General features: G+C 41.5%; 1 protein-coding gene across 5 annotated transcripts in view; it reads right to left on the bottom strand.

Moving 5' to 3' along the window:
* SRPK2 (SRSF protein kinase 2) overlaps positions 1 to 12283 on the bottom strand; it is a 244131-nt gene extending 231848 nt beyond the window's left edge. For 2 of the 5 annotated variants that reach the window (XM_037164929.2, XM_037164933.2), the window contains exons 1-2: positions 12155 to 12283; positions 11555 to 11609 (exon numbers count right to left, since the gene is read on the bottom strand). In XM_037164929.2, the coding sequence (XP_037020824.2) occupies positions 11555 to 11609; positions 12155 to 12275 (176 nt within the window). In that variant the 5' untranslated portion in view covers positions 12276 to 12283. Of the gene's footprint in view, positions 1 to 11554; positions 11610 to 11697; positions 11884 to 12154 lie in introns of those variants that run through there. The other 3 variants (XM_037164927.2, XM_037164931.2, XM_037164930.2) reach the window with 2 other exon arrangements.
* Between the last annotated feature and the right edge of the window lie 1197 nt (positions 12284 to 13480).

Raw genomic sequence — 13480 nt, 5'->3', positions numbered from 1 at the left:
ATTCACAGTTATCTCTACACAAATGGCAAAAACAAACTGTGGCAGGAACTTGGAAATATGATTTTAATGAGTAAATATGTAAAAATAGCTTCAGAAAACCTGAATATGAGATTAACAAGGTGTGTGTGGAGAGTATGGAAGAGTCCTTGCCCTACCAAACAGTAAAATGCATTCAAACTACAGCAATTAAAACATGACACCAGAACAGTAACAGAGAAGTAGATACAACAGTACTCAAGTATATATGGAAATGCAATTAAGTGGGGACAACTGGATAAATTATTTAGAAAGAAAATAAGACAGGAACAATAACCTAATAACCACAGCCAACCTTTACTGCACACCTACCACAGGCAGTTCTCCTGGCTCTCCTGTTTCTCTGGCTCCTCCTTTGTCAACCCAGCCCATGCTTTCTTCCCTTTACCTTCAACACCTTCGGCAAGTTGCCACCAAAAGCTATACTCAAACAACTCCCAATTTACATCTTCTAACCAGGGCTCATCCTGGTGCTCCAACTGCAAACACTGACCAACACCTCTTACCGGAAGTCACCAAACACCTCAACAGCCAGACCAAAGACCAACAGCTCTTCCCACACCTGTTGTGCATTCACTATCTTGAGGAATGGCAGACACTCTCCACAAAGGGTTAGCAACAGGGGAGTGGGAGGAGGAGAAGGGGGGAGAAGGTACAGAAAATAAGTAGCATAGATGGTAGACAGAAAATAGATGGGGGGCAAGAATAGTATGGGAAATATAGAATCTAAAGAATTTGAGACACATGGTCATAAACTAAAGGGGGGGTAATGGTGGGGATGGGGGGGTAGGGTGGAGGGGAATGAAGGGAGGGAATAGAACAACTGTAATGGCATAATCAATTTAAAAAAATTAAAAAAAAAAAACCCCTGAGATCCATCCTAGACCCTTCCCACTCTCCTTCCACATTAAACTGGAAACTAAATCCTGTGATTTCTACTCCCTTAATATCCATCAGTCTCGTGAAGCCTCCTGCAATAGTTCCTAAGGATCTGGCTTCTGAACTCTCCACACAGTAGCTGGAGTAACCTTTTTCTAAAAATCTCAATCTGCCTCTTAACAGCTCCCCAAGGCCTCTGTAGAATTCCTCAGTGCCTCACTGCTCACCACAGCTACTTGACATTCAAGCGTCTATAAGCATCATTCAAGGTATCCAAGCATGCCATTTTACACCTCCACACGTTTACATCAACTGCAGTGCTGCTTACGCCTGGAAGGCCCTCACCCTGCCCCCTCTTACACACTTGGCAAATCATGACTGGCTTTCTGAGATACAGTGTAACAAAACTCTGTGAATCTACTAAAAACTACTGAATTACACTTTAAATAGATGAACTATATGGTATGTAAATTATATATCAATAAAACTATCATAACTGTAAGAAAGGACTTACAATTTTTAAGTAGGCCAAAGACAAAACAGGCATTTCACAAAACAGAACTTCAAATGACTGATAAACATATGAAAACATGTTCAAAACCACCACTCAGGAAAATGCAAATGAAATCTACAATGAGGTATCAATACATGCCCAGAATAGCAAAAATTAAAAAGAATAACACTATCAAGTCTGACAAAGACTTGTAAAGCAACTGAAAACGGTCATACATTGCTGGTGGGAGTATGAAGAAGTTTGATAAAAACTATTTCATAATAAAACAGGGGGGAAATTATCTTCACAATTAGTACAACCACTAAGCGTCCCTTATTCTATAACTATCGATTCCACTACGAGGGCATATTCCCCAAAAGAAATGAGTGCGCAGTCCACAAAAGACATTTATAAGAATGTTTACAGCTTGCTTTATTCATAATGATTAAAAACTAAAGAAAATACTGAGGAATAGATAAGTAAATTGTGGTATATTCATTCAATGAAATACTACAGAGTAATAACAAATTAATGGTACTAATGGTACCTGAAACAACATGGACACATCTCACAGATACTCTGTTGAGTGAAAATCAGACACAGGACTATATAATTTCATTAAGTGCAAGAACAGGCAAAACTAATCAATAATGGTATCAGCAAAGTGGTTACCTCTGGGTAACAGGGTCAAAATTGGAGAGTTCTGGCCAAGATGGAGGCATAGGTAGATACACTATGCCTCCTCACACAACCAAAAGGACAACAAATTTAAAAGCAAAAACAACCAGAAATGCCAGAAAATCAAACTGTATGGAAGTCTGACAACCAAGGAGTTAAAGAAGGAACATTCACCCACACCAGTAACAGGGGTGGAGATGGGAAGAGGGGCAGAGAGGACTCACAGCACGGCAAGGCAAGGTGGTGGCTGGCAGAGTGGGTGGTCCAACACCTGCGTGAGAATAAACGGGGATGAACAAGTAGGGAGCGAGAGAGACCGCACAATCCAGGGTTCTAGCACAGGGACTAAAGCTTCAAAGACTCTGACTGAAAAAATCTGTGGGGTTTGAGGCTGCAGGAGAAACTCCTTGTCTCACAGGAGAGTTCATTGGAGAGACCCACATGATCCTACAATGTATACAAACCCACCTTCACAGGAATCAGTGCCAGAAGGGCCCAATTTGCTTGTGGGTAGTGGAGGAAGTGACTGAAAGTCTGCAGAGAGCTGAACAAGTGGCACTGTTACCTCTCAGACCCCTCCCCCACATACAGTGCCACAAGGCAGTGACCTGTTGCCCCACCCTGTTAAGTACCTAAGGCTCCCTCCCTTCCTAGGTAACAGGCACACGAAGTCAAAAATAAAATGCCCAAATGAAAGAGATCAAAGCTCCAGAAAAAATACAACTAAGTGATAAACAGATAACCAACCTATCAGATGCACAGTTCAAAACACTGGCAATCAGTATGCTCACAGAATTGGCTGAGCATGGTCGCAAAATAGAAGAAAAAATGAAGGCAATGCTAAGTGAAATAAAGTAAAATGTACAGGAAGCCAACATCAACAGTTTGGACCAGAAGGAAGAAATTAAATTCAACCAGAACAGAATGAAGAAACTAGAATTCAAAAAAAAAAAAAAAAATGAGGAGAGGCTGAGAAACCTCCAGGACAACCTTAAATGTTCCAAATTCCAAATCATAGGGGTGCCAAAAGAGGAAGAGCTAGAAATTGAAAACTTATTTCAAAAAATAATGAAGAACTTCCCCAACCTGGCAAAGGAAACAGACTTCCAGAAGTCCAGAAAGCTCAGAGTCCCAAAGAAGTTGGACCCAAGTAAGCACACATCAAGGCACATCATAATTACATTAGCCAAGATTAAAGAGAAATCTTAAAAGCAGCAAGAGAAAAGGAGACAGTTACCTACAAAGGTGTTCCATAAGACTATCAGCTGATTTCTCAAAAGAAATTTTGCAGGCAAGAAGAGGCTGAAAAGAAGTATTCGAAGTCGTGAAAGGCAAGGACCTATATCCAAGATTACTCTATCCAGCAAAGCTATCATTTGGAATAGAAGGACAGATAAAGTGCTTCCCGGATAAGGTCAAGTTAAAGGGGTTCATCATCACCAAGCCCTTATTATATGAAATGTTAAAGGGACTTATCCAAGAAAAAGATAAAAAATACAAACAGTAAAATGAGAGCAAACTCATAATTATTAACAACCACACCTAAAACAAAAACAAAAGCAAACAACTAGAACAGGAACAGAACCACAGATATAAAAATCACTTGGATGGTTATCAACATGGGAGGGGGAGAGGTGGAAAAGGTACAGAGAATAAGTAGCATAAATGGTAGGTAGAAAATAGACAGGGGGAGGTTAAGAATACTCTAGGAAATGTAGAAGCCAGAGAACTTATATGTATGACCTATGGACATGAACTAAGGGGGGGAATGTGGGTGGGAGGGGGCATGCAGGGCGGAGGGGAATACAGGGCAGGGGGGAATGGGACAACTGTAATAGCATAATCAATAAAATATATTTAAAAATAAAAAATAAAAGATTGGAGAGACACTTAAGGAATCTTATGGAGTACTGAAAGGGTCTGTATCTTGATCTAGGTGGTGGTTATAAGGGTATTAATATATGTAAAAATCATCAAGCTGTACACTAAAGATTAGTAACTGCACTCTCTTATTTACTATACATACACAGCATATGTATATATGCTACAATTCAATTTTTAAAAAACAAAAATATGCACATGTAGACTATAATTAATAGTACTGTAGTATATACTCGGAAGTTGCTGAAAGTAGAGCTTATATGTTTTCACTACCAAAAAATGGCAATTATGTGAGAGGATCGAGGTGTTAACTAACATTATTGTGGTGCTCATTTCACAATATGTATGTGGACCAAATCATTCTGTTGGACACCTTAAACTTGTATGTGGCAACAGTATCTCAGTAAAGCTGGAAAAAATATGCACAAAGAATATAACAAATATATATGCACATATATACACTACTTTTTAAATTTTTAAGAAACAAAAATAAGCATAAGTAAAAGGATAATACACCAAAATAATTGGTGGAGCTACCAATGATGCTTTACTTCTTTAAATTGTTCTGTACTGCCTGAATTTTCCACCATGACCATATTACTTTTATCATTTTTTAAAAAGAGGGAGATCCAAGAGAACAGCAGAGTAAGTAGAAGCTATACTCAACCCCTCCCAGGACCAAACTGGAATTACAACTAAATTACAGAATAATCAAGCTGAATAACCAACTGAAGACTAGCTGAAGAGAAGTCTTATAACCAAAGATTTACGGAAGCCACATAAACACTGGCCATGAAGTTACTACTGCTAAAGACATTTGCTGCGCACTCAGAGCACACAAGCCATCAGATAATACATACTTGGTGTTCATGTCTTAGGGCATCCTGGATAAAACCTGTGGGACTCTGCATAATGATGAAAAACCAGATATGCAATCTTATGATACCATATTCCAGATTTCCAATGATCAAAACTGCTGCCGTATTGAGGATAAACCCAAAGTCATCATCATCCAGGCCTGCAGAGGTGCTAACAGTGGAGAGCTGTGGGTCAGTGACTCCCCAGTAGCCCTCAGAAGACAGCTCTGCACAGTCTCCAGGTGACCTGAAGGAGGAATGATGTCCGTAAGACCCACATGAAGAAGGATTTTTTTGCTCTCTGCTCAATCCCACATGTCTCTTGGAAAAGTGCAAGTGGTCCTCTCTTCATCACACAACTCAGAAGTTATGTTCAAAACATTCTTGGTGCTGTCACCTGACAGAAATGTTTGTGATTGTTCAACAATCACCTGAAGAACCAGGTGTTAAGGCCCAGATGCCCTCACCTGAAAGATAAACTACATCCAGATTATTTTTACCGGTTTCCGGGCGACTAAAATTAGAAATCTCAGGAGTCCAGCCCTCATATATATATACACATTTCCTGAAGAAAAAGTGCCAGTCCAACATTATTTGAAAAATAATTTTGTACTTCAATAAAGGAAAAATTTTAACATAAAAAAAGCTATTTCCTTAAAACAACAATAATGCTAAAATCAAACAAGGTTTCTTCCTAAAGCCTTCCCTTACCAATCAAAGCATCACGGTACCTAAATCTCAGAGTACTCATCACACTGTCCTGCAGTGGTGTATTGACCGCACAATCTCTCCTACTTGCTCACAGTACGAGCTTTACTTATCTTAATCTTCCTAGCATCCAACACACTGCCGAGCACTAGGTATCTGCAATACTAGGTATCTGCTTCATATGTGTTTACCGTACTGAACTGCATTGCTGGTAAGCACAAATGTTTGTTATATAAACAAATGTGTAATGAAACAAGTCAAAAATAAGTGATTACCTCCCAAGGGAGGTATTCCAGAGTCTTGTGAGCTTGACTTGACACTATAGGGAAGAGTTGAAGCTTACCTAATATTGAAGCTTACCTAATAAAAGATATAAACTCGTGCCACAGCATTCCTAAATTGTTGCACCTGTGATTCACTGACCCAGTGCCACCAATCACACGCCTATTATTTTCTTCAGCAGTCAGAACCCATACTACAGAAAACAGATAAGCAATAACCTACAAGATCCACCTACCAACAGAAAGTCAAAAGCCCAAAAGACACAGTGCAGAATCCCTACAGATCATAAACATCACAGAGAAAACATCACAGTGCACCTACAGATCATAAACATCACAGAGAAAAAAAAGAGGGACAGACCAAGTTACTAATTGCTAGAAAGTCAAAATACAAATAAGTCCTCCAGCAATCATACTCTTAGGTGTCTGCCCTACAGAAATAGAAATATGTTCACATAACCTGTACACAAATATGGAGCAGCTTTATTAGTAAGAATGAAAAACTAGAAACTATTTAAATGTCCTTAAATAAGTGAATGGATAATGAAACTATGGTACATTCACACCGTGAAATTCTACTCAGCAATAAGGAATGAACTAGTTACTGATACAACAGGGGTGAGTATCAAGGGCTGAGTGAAAAAAAAGTGAATCTCCAAAGGTTACGTGCTATATAATCCCATTTACATAACATTCTCGAAGTGGTGAAATTTTATTGGAGAACAGGTCAGCACCTGCCAGGGGTTAGGATTGGGAGGATCAGATCATTCCAGGGTAACAAGAGTTTCTTTGTGGTGATGAGACAGTTCTGCACCCCATTTGAGGTAATTGATTACACGCATCTACACAAGTGGTAACATTTGACAGAACTATACACCCACATACATATACACACACACATAGAATGTGTGTAAAAACTGGTGAAATGTTACTTGAGTTCATAGTATTAAGTTGGCCAAAAAGTTCATTTGGTTTTTATCTGTAAGATGGCTCTAGTAGTGCTTAGTTGTCTTTAACTTCATTCAAAACAATTGTTAGATTGTATTGTGACAGCTGTCATATCAGTGTGCATTTTACTAAAAATTTATCAAAATTGGTGAATTTTTGTGTAGCCATTTTAATATTGAAGGTGGAAAAAAATACACATTTTTATATTATTCTTTAATCTTTCAAGAAAGGTAAAAAACTGCAACTGAAGCACAAAAAAAGGTTTGTATTTGTGCAGTGTATGTAGAAGGTGCTGTGATGATCAAACCTGACAGAAGTAGTCTCCAAAGTTTAGTGCTGGAGATTTCTCACTGGGCGATGCTCAGGAAGACCACTTAAAGTTGGTAGCAATTAAATCGAGACATTGAGAGCAATCAATGTTATACCGTAAGGGAGATAGCCGACATAATTAAAATATTCAGATCAATAAAGTTATTGGTGAAAATGAAAAATGTGTCATTTTACAGAAAAAACTAAACAAACTTTTTGGCCAACACAGTATTATGCCAATGTCAAGTTCCTGGTTTTGACAATGACCTATGGTTATGCAAGATATCACCACTAGGGGAAGCTGGATGAAACAGAACTGGCTTAATTCATTAAAAGCTCACCGAACTAAACTAAAATGAATGAAGAGCCCTAACCACTAGGGCTCGGTTGGTTGGGTGTCACCCCAAAAAGTGAAAGGTTACGGGTTCAATCCCAGGTCAGGGCTCATGCCTGGGTTGCGGGTTCAGTCCAATCAGGGCATGTGCAAGAGGCAACCAACCAATGTTTCTTTCACATATAGATGTTTCTCTCCCTCTCTTTCTCCCACCCTTCCCCTCTCTAAAAATAAATACTAAAATAAAATCTTTAAAAATAAAATGAAGAGCCAGCTTGCACATGCAAATAGGTGATGATAAAAGTAGAACAGATTACATCAAACCAAGTACCAGGGAAATCTGTACTCTTTTTGCAACTTCTTGGAAGTCATATTAATTTCAAAATATAAAAAAATATAAAAAAATAAAGGAGTTGAAAAATAATTTATAGCCAAAAAGTGGAAAGAACCCAAATGTCCACCAATGGGTGAATGGGTAAAATGTGCTATACCAATACAATGAAACATTATTTGGCAATATAAAGGCATGAAGTACCAATACATGTTACATAGATGAACCCTAAAAACATTATACTAAGTGAAACAAATCAGACATAAGACCATATATTGTATGATTCCATTGATATAAAATTCCAAAACAGGTAAGTTCACAGAGGCAAAAAATAAACTAATAGTTGCTGGGGTCAGGGAAGAATAGAGAGTAATTGCTAAATAAGTACAGAATTTCTCTTGGGGGATGATGAAAATGTTCTTGACTTAGATAATGTTGATGGTTATGAAACTTTATGAATATATCAAAAACCAGTAAGTTATAAACTTTAAAAGATAAACTTTACGTTACATAAATTATGTCTCAATAAAAGTTACCTGTAGGAAAAAAATCAACAAATAAAAAATACCTTTTAAAAGTTCATACATACACATGCCCCAAAGCCAAAATCTATCACAAGCCATGTGATTTAGCTAATTCTTAAGATTCAGGACTGAATGACACTGTGGTCCTTCCCTGATCTGATGCCAGTTACTCACAATCAGCACAATTAGTAATTGGCAAATTAAACTCATTGGAACAATAAAATTAGATTAAAATTTAGACTCTGCAAAGCAGGAATAGCTTAATCTTATTTCTGACAACTACAAGTTCCAAAATACTAAGAAATGGAATGGCCTAATTCATAAAAGCTCACAGAACTGAACTAAACTAAAATGAAGAGCCAGCTTGCACATACAAACATAATAGTCATATTATATCAAACCAGGCCCATGTAGTCACATAGCAAAAATTCAAGTTTGACAGTCATTATATTAATAGTTTAAATTTAGCCCTAGTACATATGCCTTTTCCTCCCCTAGAGAACTAGGTAAAAACACTGGTCATCAGGAAACCTGAATTCTGGATCAAACTAAACCAACTGTGTGACCTTACTCTGTCAGAGCTGCCGTAAAATGAGTAGTACATCTCAGACTCCCAGACTCCTGAGGTCCCTTCCACCACCTCTTCTCTCCAGCACCACTCCTTTCATCCTAAAAACAAGTCATAATTCTCCCAATGACCTATAAGGCCTTCCTCACTCTGACTCCTCCACCCTCCCATCACCATCCTCTTCTATAGCACCCCAGGACCATGACCTTAGGGTTCCTCCAACATTCCTAGCCTACTGCTCCCCAGGACTTTGCCACATTCCCTCATTCCAGCTTCGCTTCAATGTCATCTCCTCAAACAGTTGTGTGTGGACCCTAGTCTCAGGCTGCCTTGAGTCAATTTACCAACTGGGCACATTTCTTACTCATTCTGTGTCCCCATTTCCTGGTCTGTAAAATAATGATAACAACAATGTCTACCTCAAAGGTAGAGTAACTGGCAGGTTCAAATGCCATTACTACTACTTAAGGAGCCTCATCTTAATATTCTCCATATACCTTAGCACTATCTGAAATCAGAATCTTTGTCATCCTTGGGGAGAAGATTTGTTCCTTATTCAAAGCTCCATCACCACCTCCTAGGAAAGGCATGCAAATACTGTCGAATACATGCAGAAATAAATACCAAGCATTCCTTTAAAAATAATGTCTTGATTCAAAGAATCAAGGCTTGGCTTTAGGCCCTGGCCAGACAGCACAGTTGGTTAGGGCATCATCCCAATATATCAAGGTTATGGGTTTAATCCCCAGTCAGAGCACATACAAGAATCAGCTAATGAATGCCTAAATAAGTGGAATGACAAATTAATATGTGTGCATGTCTCTCTCTAAAATCAATCAATAAAAATTTTTTTACTGACACTGCCTGATCAAACAGTTATATAATTGGCCTGGTCTCCACTTGCTAATTAATTACCTTGCAGATCAATCAGTTCTTTTAGGCATTGGTGCGGGGGGGGTCCCCTCAAATCTTATCACATAAAAACAAGAGACAACTGAAGAAACTGACTGATTAATCTGTGGGAGTAAAAGTTGAATACTGTGGATATATGCTAATTCTTTATAAACATACCACATAAATTCCAACCACAGCACACCAAAAAAGAAAAGCTCTAGGCCATTAGGAAAGCCAATCCCTGAGTATTTACACACACACACACACACACACACACACACACGCACGCACACACGCACAGAATCCTCCCCTAAACCCCAAACCCCAGGCATGCTTTTTTCAATTCCTTTTCACATTTCTGAACATAATGGGCTATGGGGAAATAAAAGTTGTGATTAAAACCCAATACTTAGGATACTAAACATTACAGTTCTCCTTTCTTATTGACTAAATATGCATCGTTCACCAAAGGAAATACCAAATTTGAGGTTCTAATTGAATGGAAAGCTAGCATTAATTTTTTTAAACATCTAAAACTACCAAATATTCCATTCCAGTTCCTCCCCCCCCAGTCCCCCAGTTTCTTTTCCTAAGGAAGGCATTATGTGGATATCCACATTTTGTGGAATCCTGAACGTACTCACAAATTATATTCCGTTTTGAGTGAACAAAAATCCTGGCATGATATACTTACTATACTACATCAGTAATGACTTAGGCAGTTTTCATAGATGCCACCAGTGAGTATGAAATGCCCTAGGCAGAGACCAAGGTGAATGAGAAAGCAGAAAGCCTAGAAATGCTGCAGGGTAGTCCCCTAAAGGAAACAAAAAACTAAAAATGCCTCGTGATTTTATTTAAAGATGACCATGGACTGTCAGTCCCCATAGTACCAAAATTACCACAGAATATTTCTTATTCAAAAAGAAAAGCAAAGCCACAAATCTAGAAGGAGTGGCAGATGTTTTTAAATTAAGGGGGGAAAAGGAAAAAGAAAGAGGTGGCGGCGCTCTGCAGTCTTGGAGCAGCTCTCCAGGAAAGGCTTCTTGGACGCCGGCCGCTCCCACTCCGATCTGCGGCCGGGCTGGAGGTGGCCAGCAGCTGGCATGCTTTAAATATCACCACCCTATTCATCAACTCCGAGCACAATGAGGGCCCGGGAAGCCGCGCCGGCGACCGCCAGAGCACACACCCACCCGTCCCGCGCAGCAGTCACGCTCGGCCCAAGCACAAAGTTTCGAATACAAACCCGAGCGCCCAAACCCGTAGGTCTCGGCGCTGAACTCGCGCCAGTTACTAGGCAGAGGCGAACCTCTGAAGACCACCGGCTCGGGTTTTCAGCCTAAAGGTTGAGAGGCAGGAGCCAGGGAGGACAAGCGAAACGGACACGCACAACTCTCTAGTCTCCCGCACACTCCGCCCCTCTTCTTCTCAAGCCCCAAAGCCCAGGTGGGAGCGGCTAAGCAGCCTCAAGCCGCACAAGGCGTGCCAGAGCCAGCGTCCGTCCCAAAAAGAGCCCACGACCCCACAGCTAGCTCTGCACGCAGGGGGTGGCGCGCACGCCCGGCGCCCTCACCCGCCCGCCCCGTCAGCCACGGCGACAGGAGGCCGGGGAGCTCTGGGAACTGGCCGCCGCCAGCTTGCGCGCGCCCCTCCCCGATGAGCCCCCCTCCCCCCAGGCCGCTCTCTGGACGTGCAGGAGGCTAGCACCAGCGTCCCTGGGGATCAGCCCGCCCTCCGGCCCTTGGGAGCCGGGTAACTTCCCCAGCGTGGTTGCGGGCTGCCCCACACCGTGCAAGGGTCACGCTCGGCCCGAGCGCAGAGTGGACTCACTTTTTCGGATGTTTCTCTCTTTTCGGCCTCCGCTTTCGGGCCTGAATGGCCAGCACTGGGGAAACAGAAGAGACATTAACGGTCGGGCTGGCCGGCCGGCCGGGCCGCGTGGCGGAAAGGAGGGATTGCCGCGGGCCACTCACCTTTCCGGGAGCTCATCCCAACGCAGCGGAAGCGGGGCGGGGGTCTTCGCGGCAGCAGTGGCGACGCGCGAGCCCAGCCGGGATGCAGCCTCCACTCGCTCCGCCAGCCGGGAGGAGGCGGGAACAGCGCCTGCGCCGCCACCACAGCCGCTCCCGCGGGGGGCGCAAGACCCGCCCCCGGCCGGCCCCGCCCCCACCCGCCTGGTGGGGTCCGGGTTCCAGACACCAGGACTTTCCCGCGCGTCCCGCACCCACCTGCCCGCCCCACCTGTGCAGAAGCGACACCCCCCCACCACCACCACGACCACCGGCGCTCTGGCCCTCGGCCTCCTCGCACTAGCCCGCAGCTCGGGCCTCCGCCTCCTGCGCCCCCGCGGCTAGCCCAGGCCTCTTGCCTCTCCTGGGCACCTGGCGCTCGCGATCCTCCCTCTCCAGCCGCAGCCTCACCCCTACGCACCCCAGCTGGTGGCGCCGCCCGCCTGTCCATGCACCTTTCCTTGACCAGCGCCTCTGTGGGTCTCACCCCACTGTTCTTCGCGCGGCCTTTTCTCCCTCTTTGCTCCTCTACATCCTTGCATCCCCAAGAGCGCCGCTTCCTTCTTTCCGGCGGGTATGGAAAGGTCACTGGACCAAGAGCTGGGAGACGTGGGTCCTTCCGTAGGTGTGTGACCTTGGAAAAGTCATCTTATCTCACCATTACCTATCACACAGGATTGCTTGAGTTTAATGAAGGAATAGTTGCAAGTAGCGTGGAAAGTATAATGAAGTTTTTGCACGTGAATTAAGTACCATGTGCACAACTATTTAACCCAACAATATCAAAAATACTGTAATTACTTTCTCTATCTTACAATAGAGAAACTGAGTCTTAAACACGTTGAACAGTTTACCCAGCTATGATTCAGATATAGGCCTAGTTGTCTTCAAGTTCTTTCTGCATACCATGCTTCCTAATAAAGATGTAAATCAAGTTGATAATGGGATGAAATAACTGCAGTGTTCCTTTTTTTTAAATAATTATAATATTTTTGAATTCTCACTTTGGCTACACAAGTATTTTTAATTGATCAAGGTAGCTTAGTCTTCATTTGAAATATGCTAAACCTTACCTATCAGAAAACAGTACTTAGACTTGAAGAGCTTTTTTACTTTCTCAACTCAGTATTTTTATTAAAAAAACATCAAACCTACAGAAAAATTACAAAAAAATATAATGAATATCTATACTAACCCCCTATTCACCAATTTTTAACATTTCACTACATTTGATTTCCCAGTGTAAGTAAATGTGGGGTTGGAATATACTGTTTTTGCTGGATTGTTTGAGTTTTTTGCAGACATTGTTACCTTTTACCCCTAAATATTTCAATGTGTCTACTAAGAACAAAGATTCTCCTACATAATCAGAATTCTATTATCACTCCAAGAAAATTTAAAATTAATGTAATACTATTATTTGTAATATACCAAGGCCATATTCAAATTTTCAAAATGTCTTTAGCTGACTCTTTTTCCAACCCAGGATACAATCAAGGATCATGTGCTGCATTTAGTTGTCTTGTATTTTAAAACTTCTTTAGTCTAGGATAATCCCTGGTTTTGTTTTTTACCAGTACAACACTGACTGTTTTTGAAGAATCCAATTCTGTTTTGCAGAATGGTCCTCAGTTTTTTCCTATTAGATTCGAGTTAAATAATTGTATCGGGTACTCCACACATGTAGATAATACTGTGTCAGTACATTGTGTCAGGATGCGGGACATATCATGTCAGTTTGTTCGTT

The sequence above is a fragment of the Artibeus jamaicensis genome, unplaced genomic scaffold (assembly GCF_021234435.1).
Source record: "Artibeus jamaicensis isolate MK-2021 breed Jamaican fruit bat unplaced genomic scaffold, CSHL_Jam_final contig_834, whole genome shotgun sequence".
NCBI lineage: Eukaryota > Metazoa > Chordata > Mammalia > Chiroptera > Phyllostomidae > Artibeus > Artibeus jamaicensis.
This window is presented reverse-complemented; position numbering and strand designations above follow the sequence as displayed.